Genomic DNA, 14,960 nt, shown 5'->3' with positions numbered 1-14,960 from the left:
ATTCACTAGTCTAAATTTTCTGATGGTAGACCGTAGTTTTACATTCAGCTTGACATCCCAGACACACAGCATTTCAATATAGAAATTTCCTTCCTGTTAAACATCTGGAAAGGCACATTTCTAGTAAGAATCAGATGTGGCTGGTTTGGACCCACTGTGTGTTTCTGTGAACATGCCAATGCATGGTACACACAGTTGTCAACCACAGAAAGTAAACGTCTTCTGAATGCTGATGGCTTTCCCCTCATCATCTTAAAGAGCAGAGCAGTATTATTTCTCAGCCACAAACTGGTGAATGTTGATCATGATTATTTTGCTGCACATTATAATTTTGTAGAATCAGATGGAAACAAGACAACATGCTTTAGCAACTGAGGAAGAGCAAGCAATGTGAAGCAAATGTGTTGAATTGTGTAGGCAACATCGGCGAGACCATTACTGGAATAAATTTTCAAAGGGATATTAAAAAAAAAAAAAAAAAGGAGAAGATATAAAAAAAAAAAAAGCTGAGAAAATGTTCTAATGGTGGAGAAAATATTTTACAGTGTTATAGTTAGAGACCTCAAGCTCTTTCATTTCTCAGAAGATAATATATATCAAGATGTAACTACTTTGAAGGGACAAAATTACTTAGTGTTGATAGACTTTTCAGTTCAGAAAAGGAAGGTGGACTGAGGACCATCAGGTAGAAATTGAAATCAGGTAAGTTAAAAATGAAGTGTGACTATTTCATTAATTAACTGTGTGACAGCTCTAATAATAAATTTTGATTGTTGGGCCCATAGGAACACAGGACTGGGTGGACTCACAGAAAGAATGTCCTTACTTCTTGAAAGAAAGAGTGGGGTTCCTTTACGCTTTTCAACATGGCAGGCCAGCTCTGAGCTAGCCACACTGGATGCTTCCATCAGTGCAAAGGGATGGGCATGCTGAGGCAGGGCAGATGAAACATTCTCTGGAGGATCTTACTTTTCTCTATCAGCTAGAAAGGGAGCCCAGAGGAACTAACTTGGACTGAGATTCTAAATGTTACCCTTCTCTAGCCACTATTTCTGTCTTTCCTCTTTCTCATCACTCTACTCCCAAGCAGTATTTCACCATAAATTAGCATTCTCCTTTCCTTTCGAGGTGCAAACGGAAATTGGCCGAAGGTGGCATGGTAAGAAATATGGACTTATGCCAGTGTGGAGAAGGACAAGATGGACTGTGCCATCTAGTTCTGGTGTAAAAATGACCACATCTGTGTGCTAAAGATGACCTCAGGATCTAGAGTAGTAACATATAAAAACCTGATTAGGAAAAAAACCCAAAAAACACAAAACACAACAAAAAAATAATAAAAAAAAAACCACCAAACATAATGGTTGCAGTTTATCCTGAGCAAATTGGAGGAAGATCCACTTCTACAGCAGTTCTGTCCACTGGACATCTTCTGCAGGAAAAGCATTAAAGCATTGCAGTAGCAAACAGACTGGCCTTCTAAATACAAAATAACCCTCTGACTGATATACTGTGCATCACAGCAAACAAAAATCACCTCTTCTTGGTTTGCTTCCCATATGCTTTCACTGATGAACCATATAGCATCACGTGCCTGGGGAGTGGACACCAGTAGTACTATTACAGGACACCACAGATGACCAGCTCTGGAAAGTGGAGTTCAGGCCTCGTGCAATGGGAGCTAGAGTCTATCCAGCTTGTTCAAGCTTTGTTCATTGTTTTGATTCAGTAGACAAACAATTAAGAAGCTAAATGTCTTACCGAACTGGAACACCATGACTAAGAAGTTCTATTATCTTTTTCGAAGCAAAAAGATTCAAAGTTCACAATAAACCCTGATATGCCTCATGTTCTGATGTTATTTCAGTAGCTACAGGTTAGCAAATTTCTCATAGCCAAGCAGCAGGAAGCAGAGGTGTTGGAAAGGACAATGCTCCAGAAGATAATCATTAAGGAATAACTGCTCTTTGCAAGCAAGTTTTTTTTTGGTTTTTTTTTTTTTTTTTTTTTTTGGGTGTTTTTTTTTTTTTAAAAAAAAAAACCAATAACGTTTTCCACAGAAAGAGAGACCTAGGAGACTGCTAGGAATACTCAAGTATTTTCTTGTGGGACTGTTTTTGCTTTCCAGTGTTGTAAAACATGCAGAAGCTTGAAAATAAACTTGCATTCCCAAGTTTTGTGTGAGGGGTTTTGTGTTTGGTTTTGTTGGTTTTGTGGTTTTTTTCCCCCCAATGGTTGTTGTCCTGTAGATTAATGGATTGATTAGCCTCTTTGATGGGAACATCAGAGCTTGGAAAGGAGTGGAAAAACCAAACTGTACCAAACAGTGAGGACTATTACACCGATTCACTTTCACCCTGCTCTTCTGGACACTTCAGTGTGCTGCCAAGTCCAATTAAACAACAGAAATTATAACAGAGGAAAGTGGGCTTGCCTTCTTTTTTCCTTTGCTGTATCCAGGTAATTAAAGCTAAGTCGAAGATGTGGAATGTTCTGTCATCTAGTTTTCATGCAAAAGCAGATGGCCAAGGAGGCGTCTTTCAATTAAAATAAAAGTGCTTTTCTCCTTGTTTTTCTTTTGTCTGTGAAAAAAAATACCTCAATAGCTGAAATCAGATTTAAGGGTGGGAGAAGAGTCTGAGGGAGCAGCAGGAGGAAGGTGTTTATTTCTATTTCTGCAGTGGCTCTTTGGAACACCTATCACAATGTGGTGCCCAAGATATTTTTTATGTTGGTTTCCTTCCTTTATCCAGAAGGATTCAGGGTGAGCTGGATGGAAGCACATGTTGAATGGCTGGTGATTTATTGAAAGTAAGAGACTAACAGACAGATGAGTTTATAGGGCTTTCAGTGTCATATAGCATCCGGCTAATGGGCAAAAAATGGCATAACCTGTAAGCGTGAGTGTCAAGGCAGTTGAATGCATCTTCTTTCCGGGAGATAGATGTTTTTCAGCCTCCAAAAGATCACAGTCTCTATCAGGTAGAACAGAGTCTGGGGTAACAGATCATCTAAGACATCTAAATTTTACCCATCTCCACCCATAAATACTTAGATAGAAAATTCCCTACAGCTGCTGCATTTCTGTTGTATAATTAACCATGAAGTGGCAAATTTACTCTGAAGGTCATCATGCTCTGTAACTGGAAGATTAAAAAAGAGGCAATAAAAATCAAATAAAATTCTTTCTTATGCTGGACCTGTGTCTGCCTCAGCTGATTTTTGAATGTGTGATGGGACTTTCTTACCTCCATGTCTTGAGCAGTGATATAACATGTCAAATAAGACTCTTGTTAAGTCTTGACTGTATCAAACGGATTATCTGGCTTGTAATTAAGTTCTGTGATTCTAAAATGGTGTTACCATGATGACTCTGACATTAAATGGACATGTAACAGACATGAAGGCACATGTATACATGGACTTCTCAGGGCCCTTGCTCTTTGTTTTATAGAAGCCTGCACTAAGGGCTTGGCCCCAGATCCATCTGTATGAAAAATACCAGCAGTCTGTCCAAATAATTACCATTGGCTTTGTGTCTTATATAACAGGGGCAATTATTTGGCTGGATTAAAGTATCTGTGGCATCCATCCTTACCTGAATAGGGGTAACAAATGCTAGGTCTTTGTCCTTTTCTAGTCATCTCAGCTTTTTCTAGCATGAACAGGGAGTATTTCATTCCTTCCTGAAATAAATAGCTACTATAGGGAGAATACTTTCCTGTGGAATAGCTGAAACTGGAAACAAGTGGCTGAAACCAGAAGACATGACTGTAACTATTTAATTACAACATTAATATCAGTTATGAGTGAGTTATGGCATGGTTATTAAGGTTACATTATCTTTTTAGCAAATTCAAACTTGAATATAAAGTGTTAAGCAGAATCTAAAAACTTAGGCAATTCAGCTTTTCAGGAAGGGAATTGCATTGAATTTAGATATATTTTATTGAGCATAATAGTAGCTTAGGAGCATGTGCACACTTATGGCGTGAGATTATGTTTCTGCAAGTCCTTGTCTGTCACATGCAAACTCTGATAAAACAAGTATGAAAAGCGTGAGTAGCAGAAACTCCTTAACCTTTGAAGAATAAATTTTGCTAAGTATGATTTACTTTCATTTGGAGTAGGGCCAGAGCAATGGAAAATTGACCTGAAGACAGAGAGGCATTCGCAGGGTGTGTAAATTGCTACAGAGTTTACACTGCAATGAGTAAAGACAGAAATAAAACAAAGCTCCCAGGTGTGACGGCTGAGCTGATCTCACCACAGGCTGCAGAATAAAAAAGATCAGCAGTTTTAGGTGCAACTGTCAGGTTTCTGCCAGCTTAGGTGCAAGTTAAGTCACTTAGACTTGGCTTTTATGTTTTATCACAATCAATTGTATGACATTCTTTAACTCTTCTTCTTCTACACTCAAAGACAGCTGCCAGATTCCTAAAAATAAGTAATATTTTTGACAGCACGGCATCGCTAAAGACCTCATCTTCCTTTTTTTTTTATATTTTTTTAAATAAAAATATCTCACTGTAGAGTATTTAATTAGTTTCTTCTACATTACACATTCAGGCAGTATTTTCTGTTAGGCTCTTATCCATAGTTTTGTTCTCAATTTTTTCTCTTTTCTGTCAGACAATCACCCTTTTTATCCTGTTTTTTTCTGTCTAGCTTAGTGCCTTACATTGCTTCCAAACACATTATAACTATTAATAACTTCAATGGCAATCAATAGCAATTTCTCCGATCCCCAATGACAATCAAAATCTCTCCTTACTAACATTATACATTTTATATTTTATATTGACAAAATGAAGTGGTACATCATATAATGACTAACAGTTAACATTTGTGGTTCTTCTGTGTTTATCTAACATCAAGGCAAGGTTATTATTATTGGCTTTACATCATGAAAAAATTTCAGATTTGAGTGAAGCAAGGGCAGCTTTTCAGTGTTTCGCTTTATTTGAATTATAATTTAGGCTGTATTCAGGTTGTAATACAGTGAACACTTGGTACCTCTGTCAAGGGTTGTCCTACAGTGATGATGACATTGACCTTACTGTAGGACACTGTAGGGAAGAGAAAACATACAGCTATTAGAAGTGGCCCAAAGTGTTCAGTGATCTTTAGACTGATTATTCTAATAAGAAATCTACTGGCAAAATCTGTTATCTAAACCAATTTGTACCTAATAGCCTTCCATGTATTAAGATCTCAGACCTTCTGTGTTGCCTGTACGTATCTGTTGGAAAATGGAGATGTCCCTGTATGTCTATAATAGATTGAGAACAAGCATGAAACATCTTTTAATTATAATGGTACTGTTCCCTGATGAACAAGGAGAGGTCTGGAAATTGAAACTGAGATCAGACATGCGTAATCCACATCAGCTTTGATTGCAAGAGAGACAATTAAATCTACACAATCTCTGTCTTGCTTGAATTGTACTCTCAGTTTATCAAATTAAGATATTGATATGGTATCCTTAAGGTGAATGTCTTGCAGTAATCCATAAAGAATAAGGCTTTTAATCAGATCTTGCCTACTGCAAAATACATCAGAATAATGGTGAAGTTTTTGGTTAGTGAAAATGATTTTCTAAGATACGATGAAAATCTTGTAACTAAAGAGCTTAAAAACAGAATTGTAGTTTCTATGAATATTTCATGATTTTTATGCTTGCAGAACACCAACGTTGTTTAGTCACAAATAAAAAAAAATCACGTTCATATTTCCTGACATAATATTAATTGACTGGAAATGCTCATTTCTACTATGTTTTTCTTCAAATGCTATCAAATTTTAGTATATATTAACCTTTTACAATACAAGAAAAGAAAGGTAAAAAATATTTGTAATATATGTAATTTTATGTATAAGATTTTCCTGTCATTTTGTATATGATTGAACAAAACTGCTATATCAAGTGGACAATAAATACCTTTCTTAAAGCAACAGGAGCACCTACAATAAATCCTTAATATTGCAGTCTACACACAAACGTCTGCAATAAATTCATGTTTCTTTATTTCTATTATTATGCTCACTTAACTTGACAGAACATTTTATCTGTACCAAAGTCAGCCATGTGCAGAGCTGTCTAGATGATGATGACATTCCTTGCTCCAAGCTGAGTTTATACAGTCCTTTCTTCTGGTCAATTCACTTCCAGATCGGAGGGCTATAGGTATCCATTTCCTTTTCCCAGGTTTGACTCGAGTCAGACCGATCTCTCACCACCTTTTGCATATTTAAAATATGAGAAAAAAGTATTTCTTTCTTGTAGCAGCTATCTGTTACAGCATAGATGGAAAACTGAGACAAGTTTCACCTTGATGTTTGATAGAGCAGTGGTAGGGAGGTAGGACGAAGCACCTTTTTCCCATTTTTCAATAACAATGGATGAAGCAGAAATGACTAAGCTGGATTCCTCGGGATCAGGACAAACAGCTAGAATGACAACATTACATTAGGAATGGAATTCACCTCTAGCTGTTGCAGCTTAACCAAGGTTAAGAAATGATGTGTGATTTAGTGCTTCCCTTGCTCTGCCCAAACACAAGCTTTATTTGAACAACTCAGACTGGTTTCTAGCCAGATAAAGTTCTTTGATCCAATGGACTATGTCTGCATGAGTGCTGATACCAGCACACAGGCAGTTGTAGGAACACCTTTTTTGGTAACAGCAATTATTTCTGATGATTTGAAGTGATTTTAGAGGCTAGAGAACTATCCACAGCCAACCCACACCGAGTGCATTAAGAGGTTAAGGATTTTGTCTCTCCTTATTGAACCAATAATAATGTGTAAAGCAGATCACTGAGTCCAGATCAGCTTGATGGGAAAAAGCACATGACATTCTGTTTATGTTGTGTAAACTGTGCTTTTGTATCCAGTGGGGTCTACAGAAACAAAGTAAAATTTCATAAGGGAACATGAAAGCTTGTTAGAGGAAAACAGTGTCAGTGTGCAGGTGAGAGTTTTTTTTCCCTGAAAAGTTCCCTCGCTCCCTGCACAACACTGAAAGCCTTGCCAGGCATGCAAAGTTCATGCGAGTTCAAGACAAGGTTGGAGAAAAGAATAGAAAATTTGGGAAATGCCAAGGCAGCAAGGAGTCTGGGAGGTTCTCGGGGAAGCAGAGCATACACCTGCCCTACACTTGCTCTCCTCCCTAGGTGTGAGTCCTGGCCACCATCAGTGACGAGGTGCAGGCCAGACCTGCTAATGTTCTGACCTGCTAGGAGGGCGAACAAACAGTGCTGGTCAGAGAGTTGTAAAGCCAACTTTCAATGAAAATATCTGCCACTTTTTCTGGCAAAAAAAGGTACAGTTGAGTTGCACAGTGCAGGTGCTAGAAAACAAGCTGGGGTGGGGGAATTAAAATACTGTATTATTACTCTGAAAACAGCTCAAATTTTCTTTAGTTAGGAATGAAAACCCTTGTGTGGCTTTCCACTGAGCAGAGAGAGGTGACACAAACTGTTTTGAAAAGGGTGGGCAAGACAACCTCAGCGTTCCTTGATCCCCTATTTTGTGTGGGCATGATGTGGTTCTGCCCTCACTTTCGTTGGTGTCTAAGCTACTCTAGTTTTGTATGACTTTTTCTCAAGCCATGAGGCTGTTTAACCTACAGGTTACAGGTTAGCTTTCTGTTATTCCCATGTGTACTATTAATATATTTATTTTAATTTAAAGACACATCACGGCTCCACTAGATGGCAGCCAGGACCTTCATAGACCTCAACCCACTGAAACCAGATTATGCTTCTGATGGATTCCCTTGACACATAGCAATTAAGATGTTCTATACAATGGATGAATTATTTCACCATCTTTCCATTGAGACTTTCAGCATTCAGTACAGCAAGAAGGGACTCCACTATGCATCCTACAGCCAGGACATGGCATCTTTCTTTCATAAAGGCACATGGAGGCCATGTGTTTATATGGGATGTCCCTTGGAAAAGCAAGCCCAAGGCACCCCTGAAGCCAGCCTGTCAAGGTTTGTATAGGTTGTGAGATTCTAAGTGTGAATTCACACACAGATGATGCTCATATTCATCCCTGAGCATGGTCTGCAGGCTCCCGGACCACCAAACCCAGCAGGAGAGCAGCGGGCAAGCTGCTTGCAAGGCCAGCGTTGACTAACAGCGAAGTGGAATATGTATCACTTCATTTTCACAGCCGCCCTGGTGGGAGCATCTGGGAGGAGAGGGGCTATCCCCTCCCATTTGGACAGATGATGGAGAAGCAGGCAGACTGCAAAGTTGACAAAGCAAAGGCTGAATCATTTGGATTTACTCATTAGTGCCTGGGAACCAGTGTTTAAGTGAAAACAACTCCTGCCAAAAGCAGGGCTCTCGGGCTATACCCCATCAGGCAGCAAACATTGATTTGCTGAAAAGCCTGCACCTCAGGCACAGGCAGAAGTATTGCTGGGGTTGTACAGAGCTCAATTTAGGCTTTAAAAAACACCTTGAGATGCCAAGGAAAATATGATGAATTAACAGCTGGCATGGGTTTAGTGCCACAGCTGCTTGGCTGTTCGCAGTTGTAGGAAACTTGTTTATGGGTGTCCCCATGGTGGCTTGGTCACTTGGTTGTGACAGTAGTGGATGCATTTGCAAAGTCAGCTCTAAATATTGTGTAAGGTTCCTTTTTCTAATATTGTGACAAAACCTTTGTAGTTCCCTATCTTAATTTTATTTTACTAGTGCATTTATGGTGTTTTAATAATTCATCATGGATTTTAGAGAGAAAACCTTGTAGGCTTGTAGCAACCTCTGTGAGGATCAGTTTGGGTAAAAGAGCTAGACCTGAAATGAGATGGATTCTGATTCTGGTAGGTGGTCGTATAACTGTAGGGTTCATTTAAAAAAATAATAATTTTTTTGAGTGTTTGTGGATAGGTAAAGGAGAAAGAATGAATAAAAAGAAAATTTAATGACTAGATGGATGTTAATAGAATTATTTTCTACATGGCACCATCGCAGATTACAAAGCCGTCACATTTTATGCAGGGGATTAAAAATACCATTCCATTTCTGACTGAAAACAGCTTTCTCACTTTCCTTCTGATAAAGAAAAGGCTGCAACAGTGAAGGTATTGGAAACATTAACTTACTATTCATGTCATAAAACAGGGCTAGATGGAATATTTTGAAAACATAAATGTTCTGTTGAAAAGGGAACATTTTTATAGATTTTACAGTCTCTGTAATGCTTCTGAAAAGTTGTTGCATCCTTTGATGAAAGTCCGCACCAGCTGTGGAAACCAACTCGACCTACTCACACAGTTAATTCTGCACAGATACTTCAGTATCTTTCTGAAATGGACTATATTAGTTCAAAGCATGGGGGGTTTTGTATCTTTGTTGATATAAAATTTACTCTAGTATCTTTGAGCAGGAAATGCAGAAAACTACCAGAAATAAAATCAGAATACCTTACGTATGGATGTAAGAAATATATCATGGGATTTCCTTTCGTTGACCATCTTTTATTTTCTTTTTTTCTTTCTTTCTTTTTTTTTCTTCTTGCTGAAGAGGTGTCTGCTGTAGAAGCTGTGTGTCTTACAGTCTTTGTAATAGAAGAATAAAGCTTTTACCATTAGAGAAGCAGTCCCAGTGGAATCATCTGGTCAGCAGCAAACAGATGGCATTCATCTAACATTATATCATTGTCTAAGAGGTAGGTGCCTAAATTCTCGTCAGGCGACCCAAGCTCCTTTATAGTCAGAGAGGAAGAGACAATTTTGAGAGGTGATTTACCTGATCTGTTTTACATACTCTGTATCGAAATTAATGGCCCTGCAGACTCCTCTCGCTAGCTGTCCATAGCTTATAAAGGAAGCCCACCTATATCAGCTGTAGATGTACTTTTAGCCTAATGATCCCTCCCCGCATGCTCTTCTGCATACAGACAGGCAGCTGAAACTTGTGAGAGTTGCCTGCACTCACTGTGCTGACACTGTACAAAATTACAGTGTTCAGGACCACTCTGGAAACTCCTCAAAGCTGGTTCTCATCAGGTGTGACCGGTTTTACTATTGTTTTAACCAGACAGCTGTTTTGTTTGGCATCCACGAGGTACCTCATGCTTTCACAAGCCCTTTTGCTGTCCTGCACTAGGACGTGTCAAGACCTTGCAGGATATTTCAGGGCTTGTATCCAGAAGCCCTGTGAGACCCACACCCAGAGACCTGTGTGGCTATGCAGACCCCTGGACACATGTTAATATATCTGCCCTAGTCCAATTTCTCTGGCTTTTCCAACAGATATGCCTGTGTGTGCTGGATCCATTGCTGCTCAAAAGTCATCACTTGTGGCAACTACATTTGCCACAGATCAGCAAATTTGCTACAGCCCAGCTCTCTGTAGTCTGCTCCTGGTGCTGGAGGTCTTCGGGCCGTGTTAAACATTAAGTTGTAGCCCAAACTCAGTGCAATTGTAGGCATATTAGCAGAGTAAATACACCCAATGCCTTTTTATACCCTGATTTCTCTCACTGAACAGTCCAGAAAACCCCAAATTTTTTGCAGTACTTAAGCAGGTGCTTACTTAATTTGCTGGGATGTGACATTTGCTCTGCTGTTTCTGGTATTTGCATGGGCATAGGACAAAATACACTAAAGCAACAGGGTGCAAGTGCTGTCTACCCTCATCCCTCAGCTTTTAATGCATCTGTTTTCCTCAGTGCCCTTTCAGAAGCTCAGTAACAAAAGGAAAGTAGCTTTTAACTACTGGTTGGATTCTCGGTCTGTCTCTGCTTTAAAAGCTTTGGGGAAAAAAATAGAGTGGCTTTTAATAAACCAGCAACTATTGAAACACCAGTCATTTTCTTTCCTCCCAGAGACACAGTGGAGAATATATTTTAATTTGATTAATACACAGCTCATATTTAAAATGTTAGGTTCTTTCTTGTTTCTCTATATTTTCCCCCTTTTTCTTTTCCCCCTACTTTCCTTTAGGAACTTGCATTTATCAGCTATTTGAAAATAATTCAGATGCTTTTAGCAGGAAGTGGTTACCTCTGTACCCAGCAAGTAAACTGCCAGAACATTGGTACCTCGACTTCTGATGTGTGGTGGAGAGAAACATTTGGTGAGTCATACAATGACATACTGAGACAAAAGGAATCTAAATTCCTTTGATTTTTCTGCTCTTTCACTTCACAGGTGATTGTTCAGTATTTGGTCAGGTACTACATTTATATTAGTACTTCACTTGTCTTTCTTTATAGCCACATATTTGAGCAATGAAATATTAAAGTTACAGAAAGAAAAATGAAGAATAATTCCATTATGGCTGTCTGGAACATTCTTTTTAATGATGTCTTGGTTGGCTTTGGAGGCCAGTATGTCTGTCAAAAAAATTCTCCCTCAAGGAAAAAAAGATGTTTTGCATAGATTATTGATTTTGAAGAAGGTTCTGATTGAAATGTTTGCTCTATCTGATAAAGCAAAAGGCAAGCCCAAATATCAGACCTGATCATTTCAATACAATTTAATTCCATGAAATAATTGTGAATGTTTAACTTTTGCATTTTCCTTCAGGTTCCAATGAGCCATTGGAATATACATTTGTTTAATACTGCTTTTGCTTATGACATGATGGCAATTCATAAAGGAGGCTGTTCATAAACTACTGAAACTATTTGAAAACATTGATCTACAGTGTAATATCAGGGAGAAGACTTTTGGAGAAATATTAAACTCCTGATTTCCTTTTCCTCAAGAGAAAAAATGGGGCTTTTTTTTTTTTAAACAGTATGTCAAAATATTATAGAACTCACATCAACACACATGGACACGCAAACATACAGACACAGACACACTTTCCAGAACCATCTTGCGTAGTACTTGTGCTGTTTTTCCCTAGAGATCTTCCCCCCCCCCCCCCATGTATTCCTACAGCTCCACCTCTTCCAAATTACTGTTCCCCTGAATGTCTGTTTACCTCAGCATTTATAAAATAGCTCCAGGATTTGTAACCACTGGAAATATCTCGGCAAAGAGATTGTAATCCAAGTCTGTGCCAGGGTGTGGCATCAGCAAGAGGGGATACAGGCAATGCTGGAATATAGTCTGATAACAAATTCTCATAAAAAAACGTGTCTCCTCCAACAGGCTTTTGAGATCTGGAGTGCTGAAAAGCTTTTTTGATGTGAAAAACAAGGCTTTTAGCAGCAAAATTGGACCAACACCAAGTAGCTGATTTCACATTGGGTAAACATGTGCAGTGGAAAAGGCAGCAGGGGAGTGCATGGCATTTGTGCTTGGTCTGTATTTACCCTGTAAGTGAAGGAGTTGCAGGAATTGACATGTGCCAGCTGAAAACAAAATGTGAGAGCCTATTGCTAGGGGTGTGTGCAATAGGGCAGCCCAAATAAGCAAACACACTGAGTAGTCACAGACTGCTTTTCTGTAAATGCTCAGCTGGAGAGCAGGTACCGGGCTTCCACAGCAGTAGAGCAAGAGGGATTTTGGCAGGGGAAGCACATGGGCTAAACTCAGCCGATGGGAAATAGTGCTGGTGAGGAGCTCCCTTCTTCATGGGGTGCTTATATCAAGTTGACTTCTGTCTGAGATATAAGTCAACAAAGCCTCTAGGAAAAAAAGTCCAAGTCTAAAGAGAACTGCCTTTGCATTTTTGGTACAGGTGCATCGGAAATCACACAAATGAAGCTCTAAGGTTCAGGTTTAAGCTTTGAGCCCATGTATGAAATATAAATGAGATCAAGCCTAAGAAGCAGGGTGCAAATTGACGACTTCTTGGTAAAAGTTAGCCTGATAAGGTAGCTGAAAAATACATGCTATTCCTCCTTTCGTAGGGGTGTGATGTTTAAAAGTTATCATCTAAGACCTCCTGACTCATGCATTCCTTTTTCTGATTCTCCTGTCAATATTTTGGCAAAACTAAACAAAAATGGATAAACTTTGATAACCTTAATAATAATTGTTCTGTTGTGTTTTGGTTTTTGTTTTTTTTTAATTGTCTTGGATCAGAAATAGCGTTCCATATTGTTGAGTTTCATCTGATCCAAACTAAGGTGTGTGCCACAGGCTTCCTATACAGTCACCAGGCTATACTGGCACCTCCAGGGGCTGGTTATTTTTTCCTGAATAGAGTATATATAAAACAGAGAGAACTGCACTGCAGATGTGGTATCACCCACCAGTAGCTTTAAGAGGGTTCTATGTCTAAATTAGGAGATTAATTTTTAGGTATCTAACTTTGTCTCTAAATTACAGCATATGAATCCCAATTCAAGAATCAAACTTGAATTCTGTCTCTACTGCATGTATTTGTAAGCATGCCATGCTATTTATCTTTTTTTTAAATTGAATTTCAGCTGGAAGCAGGCTGAATTTTTCTCCGTATCACATTGCTTTCCAAGAAACAAGGCATGTAGGATACCAAAAGTGAGAAGGAAATTTAAAGGAGAAACAGAATGAAAAGCAGCAGTGCTCTGCGAGACACTGCAGATGCAGAAGCTGAAAAAGATGGCAAGCGGGGCTACCCACAAAAGAAAACCAGAAAGGCCAGATCCTACATGTTAGACAGAAAGTCAGGGCCATAGCTCTGCAGCAGGTGAAGCAAAGTGAACTTGCTGAAGAGTGTCAAAGCTGGTTCGATTGCTGCTCTTGCTTGCTATGCTGCATTCCTCACAGTTCTCTGTAGTAGACACAGGAGACGCCCTTGGACACATTCAATGGGTGAAATGTTTTATTTATTCCCCTTGCTTCTCAGATGTTAGGGCTTTGAAGAGGAGAATCCTGCTGCTGTATGTTCTGATTTTTTCCAGAAAGCAAACTAAAAATACCAAATAGTTATGTGATATGGCCCTTAGAACTGTTTTTTTTCTATCTGCTTTTCTATTCAGTTCTGCTTGGTCAGTGTTCATAAAATGAAGTCTTACATAAAAAACAAAGTCACACAAAACCTTATCATCTGCTCTATTATTTCTTCAGGCGTTCAGTTTCAAAGAAGGACATGAAATAGTGTCAGATTTGCAGCTCTGTGGCTTCTGTTATGCTCTACACTGAACTTGCCTTGTGGCAAGCTTGTTTCATACCAGCTTTCATATTTATCTCAAGTACAAACTGTAGTGACCAACAGTCTAGCAATTTCCATGAGCAAATACATCGGGTTTCCATGGCAAGGTGTTGGCAGTGGGCTGCAGGGCAGTGTCTGTGAGAAGGTGCCAGAACCTTCCCCCGTGCCCGAGGAGCCGATGCCATCCGGCCCCCAGGCGGCCCAGGCCCAGCCCAGCCGCCACAGTGGCAGCGCCATGGGGAGAAGAGATTTCAGGGGGGAACCTGTGCGATTGCAGCCAGGGCAGCAGCGAGACTGTGTGGGAGCAGCGGCCCTGCAGCCCCCCAGGCCAGGGCAGGGGTAGGCAGGGACTCCCCCAGTGCTGCTGGGGCCAGGCTGCTGGCAGGGTTGGGGACCCCACGGGGACATCGCTGAGGCAAGTTGGGCTTGAGGGACGGCACTTATGGGGGGGACCCCCACAGGGGCAGAGCAGGGGGTGAGGAGCCCTGTCCCTGCAGAAGAAGGGGTGGCAGCGACAGCACGTGATGGACGGACCCCAGCCCCATTCCCCATCCCCAGTGCTGCTGGTGGGGAGCAGGGAGAGAGATGGGGAGCAAAGTTGAGCCCGGGAAGAAGAGAGGGGAGGGGGGGAAGTGTTTTCAAGATTTGGTTTCATTCCTCATTATCCAGCTGTGACTTGATGGGTAATGAATGAAACCAGTTTCCCCACACTGAGCCTGTTTTGCCCACGACAGCCATTGCTGAGGGATGTCCCTGCCCATACCCTGGCCCAGCAGCCTGGGGTGCAGTTCCTCTGCCCTGCCCAGCTGAGGAGGGCAGTGATGAGGCAGCTCTGGTTGGTGTCTGGCGGCCCACTACAACAATTCAAATACTTTTGGTAGGATTTACTTAATACTAGAGTTT

The 14,960-nt window shown here is 40.2% G+C and overlaps 1 protein-coding gene across 1 annotated transcript in view; it reads left to right on the top strand.

Moving 5' to 3' along the window:
- LOC308063974 (growth hormone-releasing hormone receptor-like) overlaps nt 1-14,960 on the top strand; it is a 494,830-nt gene that overhangs the window by 51,526 nt on the left and 428,344 nt on the right. The window contains exon 13 of the mRNA XM_080387720.1: nt 1,129-14,164. Coding sequence (XP_080243846.1) covers nt 1,129-1,251 — 123 coding nt within the window. The 3' untranslated portion in view covers nt 1,252-14,164. The remainder of the gene's footprint in view (nt 1-1,128; nt 14,165-14,960) is intronic.

Source organism: Falco punctatus (genome assembly GCF_963210335.1).
Source record: "Falco punctatus genome assembly, chromosome: 4".
NCBI lineage: Eukaryota > Metazoa > Chordata > Aves > Falconiformes > Falconidae > Falco > Falco punctatus.
Note: the sequence above shows the minus strand (reverse complement) of the source record. Positions and strands in the feature narration are given on the sequence as shown.